Here is a 23,595-nt window from a genome sequence, read left to right as displayed (position 1 = left end):
GCCCCTGGTGCAGGTCCAAGGTTTTATATATTATGCAAGATTTCAAACTAAGGCTGTAAAACGTACGGTTTCAGTTTCATGCATGGAATTTTTTTATGTGTAAATTTTTTAACATTTATGGGGCACGTTTTAATGAGACTCTGGTGCGGCTCAAGGGACAGATTACGGCTGCCTGACCGCAAAGCCAACTCCAAAATGGAGCCGCCCAGATCCCTGGGCCCACTCTGAAGAAGCAGGCCAGCGGCTAGAGGTTGAAAAGAAGGAGGCAGCCCAGATCTCTGGCCCAGGAGACCACAGGCCAGCCCCGTTCCCAGAGTTATTCACTTCAGCCTTCAATCTAGGCTCTGCCTGGATAGCAGCGGAAAATCCCACAGACACCAGGAAAGGGAAAGGAAATAATAATCAATGCTGGTAATAGTTAACATTTATGGAGCACTTACCAGGTGCCAGGTACCATTCTGAACACTTTATATCTATTATCTTATTTAATCCTCTTTCCAAACCCACAAGGCATGTATTAATACTCTTCCCAATTTTCACTTGCCTGGCATACTAAGGCCCTGGATTTAATCCTTCAGCACCAATATATGTTTATATATATATACACACACACACACATATATATATACACATATATATGCATATATATGTATATATATATATGCATATATGTGTTTATGTGTATATATCGGGCCCAAGGTAAGAAATAGACTTGGTGAGCACCAGGGTTGTGGGAACTGGAACCCACCTCTCCCCAGGGTCCAGCTTAGCCACTTTGAATGGAAAGCTACCTCCATGGCATGGAAACTGGAGACAGGGAGGTAGAGAGTGTCAGAGTGTGGCCCCTGGGGGTGTGCCTTTGGGGGAGATTTTATATATATATATATATATATATATATATATATATATATATATATATATATAAATTATATTTTTATATATATATAAAATCTCCCCATTTTAAGAGGTGAAATCACTAGCACAAGATCACACCACACAGCTAGAGAAAGGAATCAAGCTGTAAACTGCAGCCACACTAAACTGTTACACCACCTTATAGCCAGCCTTTTACGCCTTTCTAGGAACCAGGGTTTTTTTATGTCTTTTCTAGTCACATCTCATTTAATCCTCAATACAACTCTGAGGAAAGTGTGTGTGTGTGTGTGTAGGGTGTGTGTGTTGCTGGGGATGGAACCCAGGGCCTTGTCTATGAGAGGTAAGAGCTCTACCACAGAACTCTACCCCCAACCCATGGGAGTCACAATTATCATACCTATTTTACAGGTAAGGAAACTAAAGTTCAAAGATTAAGTAAATCACTCAAAGTCTCACAGTAGGTGAAAGACTCAAGATCCTCAGCCTCCGAAACCCATTGTCTTTGGGTACCCTACTTTGCTATTTAATTCACAAAGTTACTCTGTGTTATGATTTAGATATGAGGTAGCCCCCAATGTGTGAGACAATGCAAGAATGTTCAGAGGAGCAATGATTATGAGAGTTGTGATCTAATCAGTAGATTAATCCACTGATTAACTGAGTGGTAACTGTAGGGTGTGGCTGGAGAAAGTAGGTCCCTGGGGGTGGGCCTTTGGGGTTTATATTTTGTCCCTGGTGAGCAGAGCCCTCTTTCTGCTTTCTGGTTGCCATGTCCTGAGCTGCTTTCCTCTGCCACACCCTTCCACCATATCGGTTCACCAGGATGTTCTGCCTCACCTTGGATCCAGAGGTAAGGACTCTACTCTGTGTGAACTGAATTTTCTGAAACTGTGAACCAAAATAAACCTTTCCTCCTCTAAACTGTTCTTGTTAGGTCTTTAGGTCACAGTGACACAAAGCTGACTAAAACACCCTGTGAGGTGGTTGTTGTTATCCCCATTTAATGAGAAGAAATCAAGGACCAAGGACCTTGTTGCAAATAATTTTTATAGCTGGAACTTGAGCCCAGTGGGTCTAACTGTGGGAAGTCCAGCCTCTGTCTTCTGTCCTCTCCTGCTTCTCCACATTCTGAGGCCATCAAAGTGGAAGTGCCAAGTTCCTTACTGGAAAGTTCCTTAACTTGTCATGTATGATAGTTTCCATAAAATGTTAATTCAGGGCCCCTCTGGCAGTTTCCCAGTCCCTAGTTTCACCTTTCTTCCATTTTCCACTTTTTATTTTAGTGACACCGCATGTCCAACTGGTCAAGCCAAACTGGCTTGGTCTAGAAAAATTCTTGATTAGATTTTAGCTCTGACTGTCCCAGTGATCCACAAGAAATTTCAGAGGACATTAAGGAATGTGTGTTTCTAAACTCCTTCTTCTGTGGGGGAGAGTTGTCCTAGCTCCCCAAATCACAAAAGAGGAAGGAGAGGGTGGAAGGAACTAACATCAAAGACAAGGAAATCTCCCTGATTCCTACAAGGAAGTGAGCAGGTTAGCTAATCTCTGAGCCTCCTTATTCTTATCTCTGGAAGAATGATAGATAATACTGCCTGTATCCCTGTGGTGATGAGACTCAAATGAGATAATGGAGAGAAAAGCATTTTGTAAATTTGTAAAGTGCTATGTGTACAAATGTTTTGAAAGACAAGGAATTATTATTATCAAGTGAAGAAGCCAGGTACCACAAGAGAGGCGACCATTTAGAAAAGAACTTGAAAGTGTGTGTGTGTGTGGGGGCACATCGATGTGATGAATTGACATTTATTGAGGACCTATTGTATGCCCAGAACATTTGCATACATGGTCTTCTTCAATTTTCATAATAACTTGAAGGTGTAGGTATTATTACCATCCATTTGTACAGATAAAGTATAAAACCACCTGTCCAAAATGCCAGGTAATAGATTTGGAACATCACACACATGACTTCATAGAAAACAAGAAGCCCGGGTGTTCCATACTTTCCTTGGACTGTGGTACTTCTGTACATGTTAAGAAACTAAAATGTGAGATTGCATCTTGCTTTGCTTTTTTTGAAGGGGACTTCTTTGAAGAAGAAGGCTGGATCTTTATTTTGACAAAGAAAGAAAAGAGAAGCTGAAAAATAGATCAAAACCTGAGAAAGGAATTAAGGACACATTTATCACATTTGGTGATGGTATTAAATTAAGTGGCATTGTTATTGCCACTTAGAAGGCTTGGAATAACGTTTTACATGACCCAAATCATTTAGAAAAACTGTTTAATAAATCAGCACTTTATTCTCACTTAAAAATGCAAAAATCTAAAATAAAAATATATGAGAATTTGGGGCTGGGGTTGTGGCTCAGCAGTAGAACGCTCGTCTAGCACGTGCAACGCCCTGGGTTCGATCCTCAGCACCACATTAAAAAAAAAAAAAAAGGTGTTGTGTCCAACTACAACTAAAATAAAATATTTTTTAAAAATATTTGAGAATTTAAAAAAACTGGGAATTATTTTTTCACTATCTAAATATGAAATAACAGTTGAGAAACCAATGGGATATTAGAAACTACTGAGCTTTTTAAAAATATGTATTTACTTCCCTGTGATTTTTAAAGCACTTTCCCATTATTATCTGTTAGGTCTTACCATATTTTGTGAATTAGAAATGATTATCCCCATTTTACAAATGAGGAAACTGAGGTTCAGAGAAGTCATAGAGTTTGTCCATTGGCATCGGTGGACATGGCCTCAAATCCAGGCTGTTTGACAGTGAATCTTACAGGCTTTCTGCTATTCAGGCAGCTCCCCGCTCCTGCCACAAGGCATCACATTGCCCATCTTTTTTTTCTAATATTGAAGAGGTCCTACATATTCATTGCCTCAGAGTACCATTATGATTTACTCTACATTCTTAAATCTTTAAACCAATTCTATTAGCCCATAAAAAAGTAATCCCTTCAGCTGTGCTTTATCAGATCCAAGGATAGGTCCACTTTTGGCCACTGTGTACCAGATCCAATTTAAACATGCTGTGCATGTATTCCATTTGAACAAAAACTATTCTGAGTAGATTTTATTTTTTATTTTTTTAACTTATTTATGTTTGCTGGGTTTTTTAAAATAATAAGTGGATTTTAGTTTTATATTTAAAATAAATGAATAGAGATATGCACTTTTTGAGTGTATGTATGTATATATATATATATATATATATATATATATATATATATATATATAGTATATGTATATGTGTGCACATGTGTGTATTACTATATAAGAATTTTTTAAAGAAAATAAAATGCTGATTACAGAATACAGCTAGGCATGGTGGTTCATGCCTGTAAGCCCAGCTACTTGGGAGACCAAGGCAGAAGAATCACAGATGGATTGCATATTCAAGGCCAGCCTTGGTAACTTAGTGAGACCTGGTCTCAAAAATTTTTTGAAGAGGCTGGGAATGTAGCTTGATGGTAGAGCACCCTGGGTTCAATCCCCAGCATTCACCCCCTGCCCCCCACAAAATAAGGCAGAATAGACTGGAAAATGAAAGGGAGAGGAGAAAGGAAAGAAAAAAAGGAGAGATGGAAGAAAAAGAGAAGAAAGATTTAAGGATTGTTTTTGTCTGGAGAAGAAAAAAAAACTAATTGATCAACTTATTCAAGTCAGATGTCTGGTTCAGTGTATGGCATATAGTGAGACTCAGTGTTTGTCGAATCCATAAAGTTCAGTGCAGTTGTGTTGATGGAGGCATGATGTCCTTGGTGCCTATAGAAGGCTGAATAAGCCCTTCATAGTAAGGCAGAAGAACTGTTGGCCAAATGTAGGAAAGAGCTTCTTACTCAGCAAATTGAAGAAACACAGAGGTGGTCCAAAGCAAGAAAATCATCTCCTGATGACAGGGACAGCCTAGAAGAGAAGAGGCAGCCTGTGTACCTGGTAAACTTGCACTGTTCATGAGCTTGTAGGCTACCTGAATCATCTTGCAGAGCCAGTCAATTGAGGGTAGAAGTCCTGGTAATGCTCAGAGAATCAGAGCATGGTGGAACCCAACTGCCCAACCCTCTTTTCACCCATGTGCTGAGGTTCTCTGATGCTGGGAGTGAGAGATGGGAAATAAGAGCAGCTGAATAAGGGAACATTATCAGGGGAGGTTCTGAAAATCCTAATCTTTAATGCCCCCAAAGCTATTTGGTTTTCCTAGAACTTCATACTTCCTGTCACACTGAGCCCCTCCACCCCAACCCATGTACTCTTTATGTTCCCATTTTCTCTATGAACCTAAATCCTGAGAGTCTGTATTGAGGGTGAAGCAACTCAGGCTCAGGGATGAGGTCACGTGGCTTCATATCACCTACCAGCTGTGTGACTTTAAGCAATAAAAATTTAATATATCTGGACTTCATTTTCTTTAACTATAAATTATTGGCAGTAAGTATCCACCTACAGAGGTTCTCCTCTGAAATAGATAAGGCATGAGATGGGCTTATCATAGTACTTGAGGCATAGAATAAGTTGTGTTTGGGTATTGTGATCAATCCATCAACAAGTATCTATTAAGCGCTTTATACTATGCTAACATTTTTTTTTGGTGTGGTGCTGGGGATTGAACTGAGGGCCTCATGCGTGATGTCAGACAAGTGCTCTACCACTGAACTACATCCTCAGCCCCATGTGCTCATCATTCTGAGAAGCATAAACCAAGACCTCCATGGCCAAAGTCAAGTAGAAAATTTAGGCAAGAGCACATCTTTATTAAGTTCCTAACTGCACTTTTCAGTGCAAATGATCCATACTATTGTTACCATTCTTCTCTTTACCTGAAATTACTCAATCTCCATCAGTCTCAGCCCCTTGAATGTAGCACTCCATAGGATGAGACCTTGTGACTAAGCCCTGCATAAAGTCATACAATTGTTGGTTTCTGAGTATAAGCGACAGTCTTTAGTACTCTAAAAACCCTTACTTATTTGAGCTCAATCCCTGCCCATCAGACAATCCATAAGCCCAGCCCACGGAATGTAGGCTCCCAACTTGAAATGCCAAAGAGTCTCAAGAAGGGTGCAACACTGACAGGCTCTACACATACCTCACACTCAAAAATTTCTGGGAGTGGTTTCCTTCCTTGTTTCCTTCCCTTTTTATATTGTCTGAACTTGTTCCTCAGCATTAAAATGCTGGCTGAAAGCTGGAAGGGTGGGATTAAATACAGACTCCCATGTATTGTTTGTGTCATCGGAACTGGATGGGAGGACAATGAGCACACTATATATATATATATATATATATATATATATATATATATGTGTGTGTGTATGTATATACATATATATACACACATATATGCATATATATATAATTGTAAACTTATATGCAATTATAAAAACTAATACAGAGATATCTGTTTCCTTCATGGATAACCATAGCACTATTGCATAAGCAAGAAAAATCCCCCAACCTTATTCACATCTCACCAGTTTTATATGCATTCACGTGTGTATGTATGCAAGTATATAGTTCCATGCAATTTTATCACCTGTTTAGATTCATGTAAACATTATTGAAGTTAAGGAACCAAAGAGTTTCAGCCTCCCTTCTCCTCCTCACCCTCGTTGACCCCTACTTTGTTCTCTATTTTTATAATTTTGTCATTTCAAGAATGTTATATAAATGGCATTATGTGGTTTCTAATCCTTTGGGATTGTTTTTTCTTCTCTCAGCATAATTCCCTGGTGATATCCAAATCGTTGAGCATATCAATAGCTTATTCTTTTTTATTACTAAGTCAGACACCATGATACAGATGGACTATAGCTACTTTATCACTCACTTATTGAACTATATTTGGGTCTTTCCAGTTTGAGACTATTAGAAATAAAACTGCTTTGAACATTCATGCACAGGTATTAGTGTAAATGTATATTTTTTTATTTCTCTGGAATAAATACCCAAGAATGCAATTGCTGAGTTGTATGGTAAAGCAAATACTTAGTTTTGTAAGAAACTGTCATCATGTTTTCCAGAGTGGCTGTACCATTTTACATTCCCACTATCACTGTATGAGTGTGTAGTTTTTAGTTCCTTACTAGCATTTGGTATTATCACTATTTTTCATTTTAAGCATACTGATGGGTGGGCAGTGATATCTCATTGTGGTTTTAATTTGCATTTCCCTAATGGCTAATGACATTGAACATCTTTTCATGTGCTTATTTGCCATCTGTATATCCTCTTCAGTGAAATGTCTGATCATGTCTTTTGCCTGTGTTCTAATTGGGTTATGTGTTATTTTACTGTACAGTATTAAGAGTTCTTTGTATATTCTACGTACAAGTGCTTTGTAAAATAGGTGGTTTGAAAATATTCTCTTGCAGGCTATGCAGTCTTTTCATCCTCTTTACAGAGTCATGTGAAGAGCAAACATTTTTAATTTTGACCAGGTCAAATTCATCATTTTCCATTTCTGAATCATGCTCTGGTATCAAGTCTAAGACCTCTTTGCCTAACCCTAGCTGCTAAACTTTTGCTTCTGTTTTTGGCTTTTATTCCCCACCAAAGTGTTATGGTTGGAGTCTTACATTTAAATCTTTGTTCTACACTGAGTTAATTTTTGTCTAAGATGGGAGGTTTAGAAAATTGATCAAACTATATTATGTTGTGTGCATGTGCAAAAAGTAGCAGCACATCCAATTATTATGTATAACTATAATGCACCAATAAAAATACATAATTTTTTTCAAAGATGTGAGGTTTAAATCAAAGTTATGATTTTTTTCATTGTTTTTTGTTTTTGTTTTGCTTATGGAAATCCAATTATTCCAGCACCATTTAAACAACCCCTGATTGAAAAGCAATTTGGCATTATTCATCATGAGCCATGTCTATAGCTTTTCTCCTGTCATTTCTGGGAACTTATCCTAAGGAAATAACGCAGAAACAGGGAGGTAAATCTACAGGATTTGAAAATATTCTCTGTAACACTTTTTATAAAATTGAAAAATTGGAAGTAATCTAAATGCCCAACAATAGGGGATAAACTGAGTATGGCACACATGGAATAATACACAATAATTAAAAATACATTTACATATTAACTGTTACCCATTCAACAACTATATATTCCATATCTATACATGTTAATACTGAAGATAACATAGTGAGCAAATTAGACACCCCTCCTCTCTCCTCAAATTCACAATCTAGAAGAAAAAAAATACAGAAAACAATTCTGTATAGAAAAATACATTAGTCAAACTAAGGGGGAAAAAATCACATGTATCAGGTTATTGCAAAACGGATAAAATATAAGCTTGTGGAAAAAACAAAAAGCATCCTTCTTTTAGGTCCATTGGATCAGTTTTTTTCTTTTTCAACCCTCTGTTTTCCTTACCTTCCATAGTATTTTTCTTCTATTTAATAATAAATAGCAAAGTTTCAATTGCAAAGTAGCTTCTTGCTTGGTAAGGTCAGGAATCCCCATATGAAGGGGCAATGGGCACACATACAATCATCTAAAGGGCACAGAGAACAGACAGTTAGGTATCTGGTGCCCAGCTAAGCCATGCTGGATTATTCAGTCAGTCAGCAAGTACCCATGGAGTGTCCACAAGGTAACCCATGACACATGAAGCACTCAGAATATGAGTTTAAGAACAGACAGTCCCTGACCTCTTGGGTCACTTACAACAAACTCTAATCTCAACCTTCCTTATGCTTGTTCGGTAGTTCACACTTTGCAGAGTGCCATCGTGTACATTCCCTCAGATGATCGCCTCAGTGAACCTGTAAAGTTGTTAGGGAGGGTATAATTATCCCCATTTGTTAGACACTAAGATGCAGAGAGCATAAGCAACTTGCCCAAGGTCACACAGATAATAAATGGCAGGCCTGGAGCTTGAACCTGGCCCTTCATCTCTAAGGCCAGTGCTGTTCTCAGAATACCACAATTGCCTCAAGAACAGCTGTGATAACAGTGGGCTCAGAGCACGAGAATAATCAGCAGAGAGCCATAATGAGAATTTAAATCTGTGGATGAGAAAGCATTGCCTATGAGAGGGATGGCTCCTCTCCCCTGCTGGGGCTGGGGCTGAGGCTGGGGATCCTGGCAGTGAGGGGCCTGTGTGTGATGCGGATGCCTGGTCTTACCTCTCCTCCCTTTCCCCAGATGGTGAAGGCAATCCAGGTCCTGAGGATCCACCTGCTGGAGTTGGAGAAAGTCAATGAACTCTGCAAGGACTTTTGCAACCGTTATATCACCTGCCTCAAAACCAAGATGCACAGTGATAACCTGCTCAGGAATGACCTCGGGGGACCCTACTCCCCCAACCAGCCCTCCATAAACCTTCACTCACAGGTAACACACAGGCTGGGTCCTATTTCCTAATCCAGGTTTGTAGGAAGGTCCAAAAGTCCCCAGGCAACCTCAGAAAAGGAATTCAACTCACTGAATCCTTTCACCAACAGGCGCCTCCTCTGATCCCCATCTTCTGTATCTCCTAGAAAATGACAAGATCTGAGAGAGATAATGTCCAAAGTAATTCCTGGCTTCCCTGCCCCAGATTTCCAAAGGAAAGGGAAATGGGAGCTTCCCTGGAGGATGAACTGCAGATGGGCTCAGATCTCTTGGCCCACAGGCTCCTCCAAAGAGCTCAAGTGAGAACTTTCTGTGCTCCTAGGAAAGAGGCTTCAGGGAATGTGGGTCTTCTCCAAGTCCTGCCCATCTAATGAATGATGACAGTTCCACAGGACAGCTTCTCCAGTAATTCACCCTATCCTGGTACCTCTCTCCCATTAAGGTTTAGGACCCTGTAAATGTCACCTCAACCTACCCTATTCCAAGACTCTCCTGCCACCTACATCCTAGGAACATGGAGATGAGGAAGCGGTGTCTGTGTGTTATGGGAAAGAGTGGGCCCTTCTCTGCAGGGCACAATGTTTTCCTCAAACCTTCAAACTAAGAAGGCTGCCTGGTTATACCTTCATACCTCACTTGCTGGCATTTATATAAGCCATAGACTCATCACTATGTTCCCCTTTCACTGAGTTCCTAAGTCCAGAAGACACACAGGGAGCCCCTTCTGCACTCATTCCACCATCCCCAGAGGCTTACATTGCCCTCCTCGTTAGACAATCAGGTGTGGGGATGAGGGTAAACTTTCTAAGAATGAATGGCGTGAGGTGCTGGGAAGGATGCCAAGGAAAGATTGTGCCATTTATATCCCTCGGCCTATAAGGATAGGTTGGTAGGGGAAGAGGGAGGGATGGGCTGATCTGAAGAAGGCAGCCCCCTGCACATTGTGACAACAAGCGCTGATGACACTTGGTATCACTTCAGACCCATCCCAGTGGGATCTCTGTGGGAAACAATAGTGAGTACTGCACAGGACACAGGGAAAGAAGTTTATTTCCTCTTCCTCTTGCTTGAAATCACCAAATCACTTTATTACAGATCTAAAAACAGCAGCCCCGGCTTCTGCTTGCTAATATTCTCTTGAAATAGACTCATTCCTTCAGAGTCTTATTGTACTTTCCCTTATGATCAAAATTAGCAAGAAACTTGCATAAAAGAGGACAATAATTGCTCAACGAGCATCTCGTTTGTAATTTATTAGTTTCTATTATTGTGGGTTACCATGGTGACGCTGCGCAGCCCCGGTGACGGGAGAGATGTAAGATAGGAGCTGAGGAGGCTGTGAGGCCTCACCAAATGGAGATGCACATTTTTATCAGTAATTTTCATGAAAATAATAAGTGAGGAGTTAATGAGATGGAAAGCCATCCTGTGGCTATTGTGAATTTTTTTTAAGTGTTGATCTAATTAGAATGCATCGGTCAGGAAAAGTAATGAGGATTTAGTGCCTCACAGAGATGTGAGGATCATATCAGAAAATTAGCACAAGTCTTTGGAAATAATCAGGTCCTTGGAGAGGCACCGGATTTCCCCTCCTGGGCCTTCTGACTCTACCTTGAGCTCTGGAGTTGGGGGTGTACCAAGGTAGTGGAGGAAGGAAGGGGGGCAGAGGGCTTAGCAGCCACAGTGGCCCTCTCAGGGTTAGGGGTCTGAGGCTGACAAGCAAGGCTGTGGGAGGAGTGGGGTTTTTGGAGAAGGGGACAGTGGACTCTGAGATGCTTCCTGCAAAAATCAGCCTTCCCTGGAATGCCTGTATTCAGTGCTTCTAAGCTTTGAGGAAAGGGGGAAGAATTTGATTCCTATCCCTGAGAGCATCAGATCCCTCCCTGAGGGTGATGCTGGCCCTGGGGTAAGCCTGCAGAAAGGCCTCTGATCTGCAGGGAAAGAGGAACTCAGACAATTGGGCAAAAACAAAGACACTTAGTAAGGCATTCCTACTTGGTATTACTCAAGCTGTCCTTTAATTTTCTCTGATTGCCACTGCCTCCTTCACTCAGGCTTCAGTGGGTAAATAAGGTAATTGTACTTCTGCTGCTGTCCTGACCCACCCTCCTGTCTTACCTGGCCATCCTTCAGCCCCGCTTCACACCCACACACTTATTAAGTTCCCACTGCTGGACTGTCGTCCTAAAGCCACTCTGAGTTTTCACATCTGCCTAACTGACATCCAAGACCCTCCTAAATCCAGCCTCAGCCTTCTTCCTGGGTCAATAAGCCTAGTCAAGATACTACAACTTCTTTTCCATGCCAGTTTGTTCAGGGAACACTTCGCTCTGACACACCTCTCTCTGCAGAGCGAAACCAGACTCTACCCAAGGGCAGTGGCAAGGCTAAACCTTTGGAGGTCTCGCTTATCCCCCATTTAGAATGGACTTTTCCTTCACTCAACTGGCTGCCGAACTCATTCAGCCATTGAAAGGGCAAACATCACATGTGACTTTAGATGATGGACATTTATGTCAGTTTCATTTTCCTTTTCTAGACAACAGGGGTTTTGTTGTTGTTGTTGTTTGGTTGGTTGGTTGGTTTTAGTTGAGACAGTATTTTATATATTTAAAATCACCAAATCACTTTATTGCAGATCTAAAGACAGTGGCCCAGGCATCCACTTGCTAATATTCTCTTAAAAAATGGGCTCATTCCTTCGGAGTCTTATTGTACTTTCCCTTAGGATCCCAACCGTGCACAAGGTGTGCATGATCCACCACCAGCAAGTATTTGTTGAGAGAGGTAATGAAGTGGGGGGTGTGGGGGAGGAATCCAAAGTAAGGGGGAAAATAGGAAGAAAGAGAAAGGGGAGGAAAGACAAATATAGAGGCCAACATTCAGGAGGGAGGGAGGGCCAGGCTGAAGTATTGGACAAGAAGAGAAAGAGACAGAATCCACACAGACGGAGGAAAAGGGAGATGACTCTAAGGAAGAAAGCGACAGAAAGAGGAGCAGGCAGCAATAGTGAGAGGATGACGGAATTGGGCTCAGTGCACTGTGTAGGCACGTGGGGGAAAAGAAAGTGAGTAGTCCTATGCTGTCCATCCATATCCCTGCTCCCTGGTCACTGAGGTAGGGCGGGGGCTTGCATGGGTTCTCCAAAGAAGGAGATCTTCTGCTGTCAAAGGACTGGTCCAGAGACTTTCCGTGTGGTAGACTGGTCTCAGGAGCCAACACAGAAAGGAGGGAGGCAATGAGCATGTGTGGTGTGCGCATGCGTGTGCCGCACATTCGTCATGCTCCGACCTTAATCCCCCCAGCCTGAAATAGCTGCTCTGAGCGCCAGCCCAGCCTGAGGAGGGGTGTCTACCCTCTGGAACATGATCCTTGGGATCAGCATCCCGGCTGCCTGCCAGCTTTGTTGCAAACTGCTGGCTCATAGTTTTCCCTGTGTGCTAATCACCCAGCCTTGTGTGGCAAATTGGGAGACATTTTTGTCTTCCAATTGGTTGCCCCACTCCCAGATGCCATGTTGTATCCTCGCGCGAGCTCTGTGGGGTTTGGAGTGTTCCCTGCTTGCCTTCCACTTTTATATGTGGGTTTTCTCTGTGGGGGTGGAATGGAGGTGGGAAGCAGTAAAACTAAAACAGTTTCAAAGGATTTAAGCTAGCTTTCAACACAGCTAGTTCTTTCCACCTCCCTAGGAAGCCATCCCATTCTGCCCGCACCCACCAATTTCCAGGCTTCTTGCAGGGGCAGCCTCCTCAGTACCCAGGACACTCATTTTAGACTGCTACTCTGGGTTCTCCTGTCCTTCCTAGAGGGCACAAACTAAACTATTTCACTAGAGAGAGTCTAACTCCTGCCTTGCTCGATCAAGTACTAATTTGGCCTGAAATTCATCCCTCTTTCTCCTTAGAGATTTAGACTCAGCTCTATTACAGGCGAATCAGACTGAGCCAGAGTTCATTCAGTCACCAAGCATCAGGGATACTTACTGTATGCACAATGCTAGGTCCTGTGAGAACACACGTGAATAGTCCAGGAGGAGCTCCCAGTATCAGGGAGAGGGAGCTGTGAGTCATACCTGGAAGTCTAAATAAATGACATCAGCCACGGAAAGCCCAGAGTAAGGAAAAAGAGGAGGAAAGAAGCAACTGAAGAGGTGGCGAGAGGGGCTGCAGGAAGGCCCTCCAGATTGAGCAGACCACATGTGAGACAGGAGTTGCCCTGATAGGTCTCCCAAGTGAGAGCCCAGGCCTGACCTCTGGTCCACACATCTTCATGGCCAGGTTTGTTTCTGCCCATACAAACCTCAGCATGGACTAGAGAGGCCAACCGCAGCATTTTACCCACTGTGATGGGAGAAGCTGCAGATTCACTGGCCTTGGGAGGGCTTCCTGGGGAAGGAGGTCTTTTAGATGGGCTTGGGAGAGGTAATAGCCCTATTAGTATGTCTAAAGCTGAGTGTTTCCAGTGCTGCAAGAAGTCCGGGAGAAGGTGAGGAGCACAGCCTTTCAGAATCCCCAAAGAGTAGATAGTGGAATATGAAGCTGTCACTGTTCATCTATACATCCTGCATCCATTCAAGTACTTGCAGAGCCTCCAGGGATGTAAAGATGGACATGGCACAGCCCCTGACCTCAATGTAGAATCAGGAGTATCTTGCAGCCAAATTTATGAGGAGGCTATATTTTGGGGCTGATCATGGTGGCCAGCTGCTAAGATTTTAAAGTGAAGAATATAGACAATGGATCAGGGCTAGAGACACATTGGGGGACAAGTTAATTGAATAGCCACATCTTGTATAGCTCAAAGAAGAACTATATCAGAGCTTTTTTCTTTTTTTAATTATTTATTTATTTAATTATTTATTTTAGTGCTGGAGACTAAACCCAGGCCTTGAACATTCTAGGCAAGGATTCCACCACTGAGCCATACACCCAGGCTCTCAGAGAAGAAAGGGAAGACCATCAGCATTGATTGAGCCTCCCCCAATCCTGTGCAGTCTCAAACTTATCAACATAATAGGTGCTTTACATATAATATGTTATTTGATCTTCACAAAGGGCTTCAAGGTGCACATATTTTCTCCATTTTACACCCCCCAAAAAAGAAACTGAGAGGAAGTAGATACTGGCTCAAGTTCACGGACCTAATAAGTGGCGGTCTAGGGTTGGTGACTCCAGTTTTTTTGTTTTACTGGATGCTTTTCCACTGAGCCTCCTACCACTAAGTTACATTCCCAGACTTTTTAAGTTTTTATTCTGAGATAGGACCTAACTAATTTGCTCAGACTGGTCTTGAACTTGCAATCCTCCTGCTTCATCCTCCTGTGTAGTTGGGATTACAGTTATGTGCCACTAGTGTGGGCTACTCCAAAACCTACATTCTTCTTGCCATATGGTGATACTTTTTGTGACACAAAGGACAACAGGGGTCCTGGGTCCCAAGTGGGGAGGGATGACCCTGCCTGGCTATAGCACAGGAATTCAGGAAATAGAGATGAAGAAACCAGTTGCTAGGGAGTAAGAAATAGCAGATAGATTGGAAGTGGGGGACAGAGGGGGACAATGTGAGCACAAATTTGAATGCTGGGTTTTGCAATCCAGATACAACTGGTTTTTCAGCTCTGTGACTCTTAACAGAATAGGAAGTGGGCTAATCAGCACATCCCTCCCTGGGAAAGTGGGGCTTGTCTACTGACCTATAGCAGTCTTGCATTTTCAGAGTTGGTATGGGGTAGTGGGGTTGTGGGTCTAGAGGTTCCGCCCATGGACGAGCATCTTAAGGACTTGACCTATGAGTTTCAAGACCAGGTAGGGGAAGGGAAGGAAAGGTGACCTACCTTGAAAGGATGGAAAGGGCACAGCCCAAACCAAAGTGACAAGAAGTTGAGTTCAAACTACCTAGTTCTCTGTTCATAGGCGTTAAAGCTGTTCCTTTAGCTGGTTCCTAGCCCCCAGCCCTCCAGTCAGGGGGCCTGGAGACCAAGAGGCGGTCCTTCCCGCCAGGCCAGTGAAACCTGAGAGTTTCTCTTCTTCCGAGAAGGAATGTTCCTTAAGAGCAGCAGCTGCTGCTTGTCCCCACAGGCTGAGCTGCCTTTCTCTTGAGAGTAAAGCCCCCAACAGGAGTGGGACCAGGACAGGATTAGGTGGCTTGTTTATATGAGCTTGGCTTCCCTGAGGTTGTGAACCTAGCTTTTCTTGGTCTAAGACAGGACTCCAGCTCTACTAGAACAGAGAACTCTGCCAGAAAGGGTGTCTGGGGACAGGAACAACCTCCCCACCCATCTAAGTTGTGTGTGTGTGCACTGACACGTCTACCCTTCCAGGCCGCATCCCAGTGAGGTCATGTACTTATAAAGCATCCACCATGCACTTAATATTGTGTTGGGCAGTTTCGGGGATGTCAAAGAAAGATCCTTCTTTCCCTCAAAAAACCTTGTGACTAAGCTAAGGCAAGAGGACACCTACATAAAATAGAGAACCATTCTGGTGTGTGTTCGGTGTGTAGGGCAGAGAGGGAGCCCTGAAGAGTCAAGAGGATGGCCTGTATTAATGCCCTAGGTAGGGACAGATCCTCCTGCAGAAGTGGGGCATTCTGAACCCACCCCCGCCCTTCCCCCAACCCAGGCAACTTAGCCCCAAAGCCTTCCTCCTATGGATTGAGGTGGTGGATCAGCAGAGACCCCTAGTGGCCAGGGTGGGGATGGCAGGTGCTGGCCCCAAGCCCTGCTCCTCTGCACTGCCCCCACTAGGGAATGACATTGGTTTTGCCACAATCCTCAGCTGCAAGGACCTTTGCAAGGCCATTCAGTTCATTCTCCTGTTTCATGGGCATCCTGGTAAGATAAAATTCCAACTATTGCAAATAGCTCCAAGGGAAACTTTTTATTTTCATTCTTTCATTTTCCATCCCATCTTGGTTTCTTCCAGAAATTGCTTCTTTGAGTGGAAATTAAAAGTCTCCCTGGGTAGCTTAGCTTAACCTTTCCCTGTTAACAGTGAAGAACGGTGCCTCAAAGAGGGACAACTCTTCCTGGTAAATGACATCAGTCCGATGTCTGAGTCCACAGCCTCTGTCAGTTCATGTGTGCCCCGCAGCCCTCTAACTTCTAAAAATCATCCTCGAGCCCTTCCTGTTTCTTAATCATAATTTCTGAATAATAACTTCTATGTTACAAAATGAGATTTGAAATAAAACTCACACAGCAGGCCCAGGACCAGGGTGTTGAGGTAGGCCAGCGGGTCGCACTCCAGAAGCAGGCATGCTCCACTCTTCTAAACCCATGGCCCTTTCTTGCAATTTGTTTCTGTGACTCAAGCAAACAGCACAGGGGGAATAAGAGTGTGTGACATCCAGGGAGCCTGTGGAGCACAAATTGTGGGTTTACATCTGGTAGCCAGGCTTTAGGCAGAGGGACACCATACCAAGTTTCTGATGGGACAAGGCGAGGAGTTCTTGGGCAGGATAACCAGATCTCACTCCTTGGGTCCTGGACAATTCAAGCAGGGACTTGAGACTCTAGATGCTGGAAAATGACACTAAAACATACCAGATGTGATTCTCACCTCTTTATGGGTGCTAAGAAGCCTAGTAGGAAGTGGCTGTATTTGGATCCAGGCAGAGCAACATGCACCTGGATTTGGAGTCTGATAAGCCTCCAGGGGAAGCTGCCGAGCACTGTTTGCTTAGCCAACAGATTCTTTCCCAGCGGCCGCTACCAGGTAACTCCTTTCTTCAGAAAAGACTTGTAGACTCTTCCTGAAGATTTGGAACTGCCCTATCGCCATTCTGTGGAGCTAGGGACAAAGGCTCGTCTTGAAATTGCAGCAGAGTGGTGTCTTGGAAGTAGTTTGAGACAGGGGATACACTTAGAATTATGGGGCTTGGCATGGGAGCTGAAGAGCATCTTAGGCAAGGAGGCATGGCTGACGGGGACATGTGGCAAGATTTGTGCCACTCTGACTGGCTGTGCAAACTCGGTTGAACTACTCCTGTTGCTAAAATCCTGAGTGGCTCTAGGATTTCTACGACAGGTTTTAAGTCCCTGCTATCCTACTCCCTATTTGAATAACCTCAGCCAAAGGAAGTAGAAAATAAATTATGGGATAGCTAAGTGTGGCAGGCACTGTGCTTGCACTATAACTAGTCCAACTGACCCCAGAGCTTGTTTCCTTTCTCTGTGAACATCCATCCCACACTCAGAGCCAAAGGACCTACATTTGAGGCTCAGCTATGTGCCTCTGGGAAGTCACTTCCATTCTCTGAACCTCATTTCCTCTTCAGAAAAGTGGAATAATCTCTCCCTCTGAACCCAAAAGGTGATGGAAAGATTAACATGAAATAGTGTTGCCAAAGAATGCTGATATAAAGTGTATATAGTAAGTAGGTAATATTCAGACCCTTATGATCTTTGGGGCCGACCAAGGGTGGTTTTTAAAACTATAGCTGGCTGAGCATCTGATTACTGGCCCTGTGAATCCTTGTCTTTATAAACACCCCACGCCACAGCTCAGGAGGTTTGGGAAACAGTTCCATCTTGCAGAGGTAAGGGAAGAATACTGTTTGCCTAGACTTCTGATATGTGAGGATTTCTTTCCTCTTTCTCACTCCAGGTAAGATATGGCCAGCCCTGACCCTAACTTTGGTCTCTATCCCTGAAGTTTTCCATTCCATTCCTTTGCTGATACAATTTGGCTATCTCTAGAACCTCCTAACCAAAGGTCCAGAGAAGGGAAAGAAGTGGAAGGAGAGAGAAGGATCTCATCCAATGCATAAATTGTCTTCAGTTACCTAAACCGGGTGAGCTGGCATGGAACTTGTCCAAGCCACAGGGTAGAGAGTCAACCAGAGTTTGAATAAGCAGATGAATTATCCAGGTGCTATCTCACCCTTCTGTCTTTGGCTGGAAGACTGTGTGTTGGTTAAATCCCAAGGGACACATCTTGTATTTATGTTACTGACTTTGCCTGAAATTTCCTAATCTTTCTGGATATGTTTTTGGGGTGAAGAAAGTCTAAGACAACTCTTTATGCTTAAAATTCTCAAATGTGTCTACCAAAAGAGGAGCGCCATAGTATGGATGATTTCAGAGTATTGAGCAGTCAATTCCATTGGCTTTAGGGTGAGTGGCATGGAGGATCCCATTCCTCACTTCAATTTACCTTGCAAGTTTGCTTCAGTTTCAAATAATATCAGGACTGGTTTACAGTCCATGAGAATGGTTGGTTGGGGTTTTGGAGCTCAAACTTGGAGGAACCTCATGACTAAAACCTCAGACCTCAAGGGCTCCTGAATGGCAGCACTGGGCCAACCCATTTTATAAAGGAGGAGGTGAAGCCCATAGAAAGAAGCATCATGCCTAGATTCCCAAACTCAGTGCCTTTTCTCTGGCCTACATGCTGCTTTGGACTTCTTTAGGATTATTCTTATCTGTTCCCCTTGCCCTCAGTGACTAGGGTTCAAGGGGGCCCCTTGTATACCAGAATCCAGCACAAGGCAGGTGTTTAGTATCTGTGGCTAAAGGAGAACTGTGCTGTAGTCCTGTTGCTGTTGACCCACTGTATGACCTTTTGCAAGTCCCTGAAGCCTCTAAATCTCAGTTTCTTATTTGTACTTCAGGGAGTTGGATATGTGGTATCTGTAAGGGGCTCTTACAATTTCTTAGGTGTCTACATGTCTGGCCCAATTTTAGACTCCAACTGCATGAACAACCAGGCCAAGAGTTTTGACTCAAATAATGAACCTCATTGATTAGGAAGCTCTGCAGAGTCCCAGCAAGGGGAAGCCAAGGAAAGAGCTGCCCTCTCCCTTTCCTAAGGTCACAGTGGGAGAGGTGAGCCAATAATAGAAGCAAGGCTCCCTCCTGCTTCATTCACCAGGAGGAGTGAGTAGTGGGACCCAAAGGTCCATGAGGCAGGTGGGAGGTAGGAGGGCTCCACTCTAGTTCTCCTGGTACTGTGTGTTTATAGGTGCTAGTTCTCCAGTCCTCAGGCCAGGGATAGTCCAGCAGGGCAAGAAAAAAAGGTTAGTTGGGAGCAGATGCCAAAGGGGATTTCATCAGCATAATCCAGTGAGATATAGAAACCAGCACCTATTTCCATATCCTAGGGAGTTCTGCCAATTCTCAGTGTCAGGATCTGGGAGGAAACTCGCTGTACTGTGCCTTGTGACACTTTCCCTTTGTCTGTCACTACAGGTTGGCAATCATTGGCTCAAGGTTTCTTCCAAACACAGGTGTCTTCTCATTTCAAATTCTAGACTTTCCCTGGAGACTGAGGACCCAGGTTTCTTCCAGTCTTAAAACAAAAGCTAGGAAGCTGGAGTCATCTCCCCAACCACCTCATTTAGTCTATTTTCTTGACTGCTTTGCTGTTTCTAAATCTTTGCAGTTCATACCTATGATTGTAGCATTTGAGCTTTGAAATGTCAGCCTATATGGCCATTGGACCTGTTAACTGGTTCAAGCCTGGTTTTTCAGATAAAGAATTGTGACTGGGAGGAGCAAGAGACCCAGGAGGGTCTCCCTCAAACCTCCTTCTTCTCTCTCTCATTCTCTACCTTTCTTGCTTTCTCCAAATCTAGAGACACTGACTTCTCACATATCTGGGTCCCTTTTTTCAAACTCTGAGGCCCAGAACCTTGTGTAGGTTCCCCAGAAAAGGAGGCCCATTTCTCCTGAGGCCTGCAGTCAAGCTTCACCTGTTGTCAGGTTCCTTAACATCAAGTTCAAGGTTCAAGTGTTAAATGATGAGAGGAAAAGGGGACCAGAAAAAATTCTCTTCTTAGCTGCCTTGACTACTACAAAAACAAACCATGGACTGTCTACTGGTTAACAGTGAAGGGCAAAGGGAATTCTGTGTTGGGAGCCTGAGGGAAAAAATAGAAAGAATTGATGATGTGCTGAAGGCAATGAAGTTGAGGCTTATATAAGACAAATTATGCTGAGGCTATTTTTTATTTTTTATTACTATTTTTTATTTTTTCCACATTTTTATTGGTGCGTTATAATTACACATAATGGTGGGATTTGTTGTTGCATATTCATTTGTGCACCTGATATAGCAATATAATTTGGCCACTATAATTCCCCAGTATCTTATTATTTTTTAAACAAGCATTTTAAAACAATGTGCTGGGGTTAAGGATACAAAGGTAAAAGTTGGAGGGCAGCGGGTGTAGCTCAGTGCTAGAGTGCTTGCCTGGCATAGGCAAGGCCCTGGGTTTCATCTCCAGCACCTTAAAAATATAAATAAAATAAAATACTGGAGGGTGCTTTGTGCCTATTATGAAGTCTAATAGAGGTGTGCTAAAGATTATGAAGAAGAGAGGCACTGGGTGAGAGAAGGGCGAGGGAACACTTCTGGCACAGTTGAATTTGAGGAATGAGTAGATGCTGAGGATGGAACTCAGTCCTCAGCCATGGCTACACCTGGGGAGTTTTAAAACCCCCAAGTCCAGGACACACCCCTCACCCATTAAATAATAATCTCTGGGGCTGGATCCCACACATCATCACTGGAATTTCCAAAATGTAATCTAGGTGAGACCTACTGGTTTAGGGGACAATTTGTGCCTCAGGTTGTCAGAGGAACAGAATAGTTAAATGGATGACCATTGTTGCCTTTTGGGTTTGGGTTTTATCTATTTTTTTAAATACTGAGCCTTCTTACTCTTTCTGTAAAGCCAAGGGAATTGCTTTCTGGATTCAGGGCTGGGGAGGAGCAGAAAGGAGGGAGGAGGGAAGGCAAGAGAAGAGGGAGATCTGGGACCTGAACCATCTAAGCTGTCTGGGACATTGTCACAAATCACGCCTTCCTTTCTACCAGGACCTCCTGCAGAATTCCCCCAATTCCATGTCTGGAGTCTCCAATAACCCCCAGGGGATTGTGGTCCCAGCCTCAGCGCTCCAGCAGGGCAACATCGCCATGACAACCGTCAACTCACAAGTCGTGTCAGGTCAGTGCAGGGAATACGGAGCAGGGGTTCATGGGGAGCACCAGGGGAGAAGGGTGGCCCCTAAGGAATCCCAGGATCAGGGCATGTCCTGTACTAAGGGAAGGGCTTCCAGCTGTTTCTTGACTACAGTGTTCTGCAAATGGTTGGCGCTAAGACCTGATTGGGATGGGTTGGAACAAATTTGGGTCAAATTCTCATGCTTCCCTTCCCCCAAGACTTAGTAAGGCTATTGTCTCTTTCCCCAAACACTTCCCACCAGAGGCTCTGCTCTAACTCTGGACACCATTCCCCCAGCCCACATACTCCTCCCCTACAAGTGGAAGAAAGATGCCTCACTGCCCTAGGGCTGCTGAGCAGAGGGTCTTCACATATCAGTGCCAAGCAAATTGGGATCGCTGCTTGCCTTCTCTCCTCCCACCCTATGGCAGGGGACCCAAAAACTGGTTGTCTCCTCAGGTGGAGCCTTATACCAACCGGTTACCATGGTAACCTCCCAGGGTCAGGTGGTCACTCAAGCAATCCCCCAGGGAGCCATCCAGATCCAGAACACACAGGTGAGTGTGTGTAAATGTGTGTATATGTGCATGGGTGAGAGGAGGGCACTTCTGAATGCATACTAGCTGTGAGGCACTTTACACAAATAAATTCATTTAATCCTCACTATTCCTCAAAAGGTATCATTATCCCTACTTTACAGATAAGAAGCTGGGTCTGGTAAATGTTTTTATCAGCTCCTGGGATTTTGCTGCCTCCCTAGTTTACATCAAAGGATCCTGCACTTCCTATTCCTAGTCTCCAGATCAAGCCTCTCTGTAGCTTAGTGGTGTAGAGTGTAGATCTATAGAAAGATCTGAAGTCAGAGGCACAAGATCTGACATTAACTCTGTGATCTTGGATAGGTCTCCTAACCTCTCTGAGCCTCAGAGTTCTTATCAATAAAGGGGGGATTAATAACCAACTGTACACAGCCCAACCACCTACAGGGTTGTTGGAGGATTAACCATGGCGATAGATAGGAAAGTGCTTTGCTAACTCTAAATTATCACAGAAATGCTAATAACTATTAAATGCAAATAAATAGCAAATTGATATCTTCCATACTCTCTGCATGGTCTTGTTTCTTCTATCTTCCCTCACATCCCTCTCTCCTTCCTCCCTTCCAGCTTTTCTTTCTCCTTCTCTTCTCCCCTCACCCCAAGCCTCATCTTCTTTCTCTGAGGGGCTGATGTGGGAGGAGAGGGAAAGGTGACCTTCCCAGGGTCCTGGGAATGAGTTGGGAAAGGGGGTTGGCTGGGAGAGCCCGCCATCTCTAAGGCAACAGGTCCCCAGCTGACTTTTTCTCCACATGCCCTGAAGGTTAACCTTGACCTCACCTCCCTCCTGGACAATGAGGATAAGAAGTCCAAGAACAAACGAGGAGTCTTGCCCAAACATGCCACCAATATAATGCGTTCTTGGCTCTTCCAACATCTCATGGTAAGTGTGTGTGAATGTGTATGGCGGGGGTGGGGGGCCACATTGAGGATGCCAGACTGATGTCATCTCCAGACCTGCAGGGCATGGCCTCAGAGAGGGTGATAGGAATATCAGCTGGAGGCCAGCCCAGGAGAGGCTCCCTCTCCTCCCCCTCCTTTTGGGGGCGGGGGGGGGGGGGCGCTAAAGCTGGGAGGCTTTCTAGTACTTGCTGCTGTTACTGCCTCAAAAATATATGACAATAAAGGAGCTAATAGGAATGAACACTTTGGAAAGAGTTCAGTACTGGGCATGTGTACAACATTGTTTTGTGGGCAGAGTAAAGTTCAAGAGGAGGTATTGTGATTACTGGAAGAACAAGTTAATTCTCTCTCAGGGTCCAAAGTTCACTCTGCTGGGGGGAAGCAATGTATGTATCCATTTCCCTCTGGGTTAGAGCCACTGGACAAGGTACAGCTTAGGGGAGCTTGGTTAGAACACCAGCTCTGGAGGACAGATGAGGCTGGAATCCTGGCTTTTTCACATAACCAGTTCAGCTCTGTGACACAGAGCCACTGCTGTCATAGGCCTCAGTTCCCACCTTCTTAAATGGCACAATTCCTTGGGTTTAAATGCAGTGTTTATAAAATGCCTACTATGTGCACATAACATGATAGTAGTTACGTGTTTGCATGTGGTGTTAGCTATAAAAGACAAGCCTTTGGTTGAATGTTAGGAATGGCTTCAAAGTTATAATCCCCTACAGCACTAATTTCAAGGGCTATGGCAATTAAGACCAAGGACTGTGTGGGTCTGACGTGTGTGTGTCGTGGGGTAGGAAGCAGATTCTGTGACCACAGGCAGGCGTCCAGTAGTCTGGTGTGGCATATCAGGACACATGAATATACAAGACAAATGCAGAGGGGCTATGGATACATGGACCAAGAACTGTGGGG

At 43.8% G+C, this 23,595-nt stretch overlaps 1 protein-coding gene across 8 annotated transcripts in view; it reads left to right on the top strand.

The window, feature by feature from the left end:
• The window catches only part of Pknox2 (PBX/knotted 1 homeobox 2), a 277,182-nt gene that overhangs the window by 228,892 nt on the left and 24,695 nt on the right, over window positions 1-23,595 (top strand). For all 8 annotated transcript variants that reach the window (XM_058575290.1, XM_046432801.2, XM_058575289.1 and 5 more), the window contains 4 exons: window positions 9,050-9,238; window positions 21,058-21,187; window positions 21,644-21,741; window positions 22,544-22,663. In XM_058575290.1, coding sequence (XP_058431273.1) covers window positions 9,050-9,238; window positions 21,058-21,187; window positions 21,644-21,741; window positions 22,544-22,663 — 537 coding nt within the window. The remainder of the gene's footprint in view (window positions 1-9,049; window positions 9,239-21,057; window positions 21,188-21,643; window positions 21,742-22,543; window positions 22,664-23,595) is intronic.

Source organism: Marmota monax, unplaced genomic scaffold, assembly GCF_021218885.2.
Source record: "Marmota monax isolate L192 unplaced genomic scaffold, Marmota_monax_Labrador192_F-V1.1 WCK01_AAM20220418_F8-fsc00062, whole genome shotgun sequence".
Classification (NCBI taxonomy): Eukaryota; Metazoa; Chordata; class Mammalia; order Rodentia; family Sciuridae; genus Marmota; species Marmota monax.
This window is presented reverse-complemented; position numbering and strand designations above follow the sequence as displayed.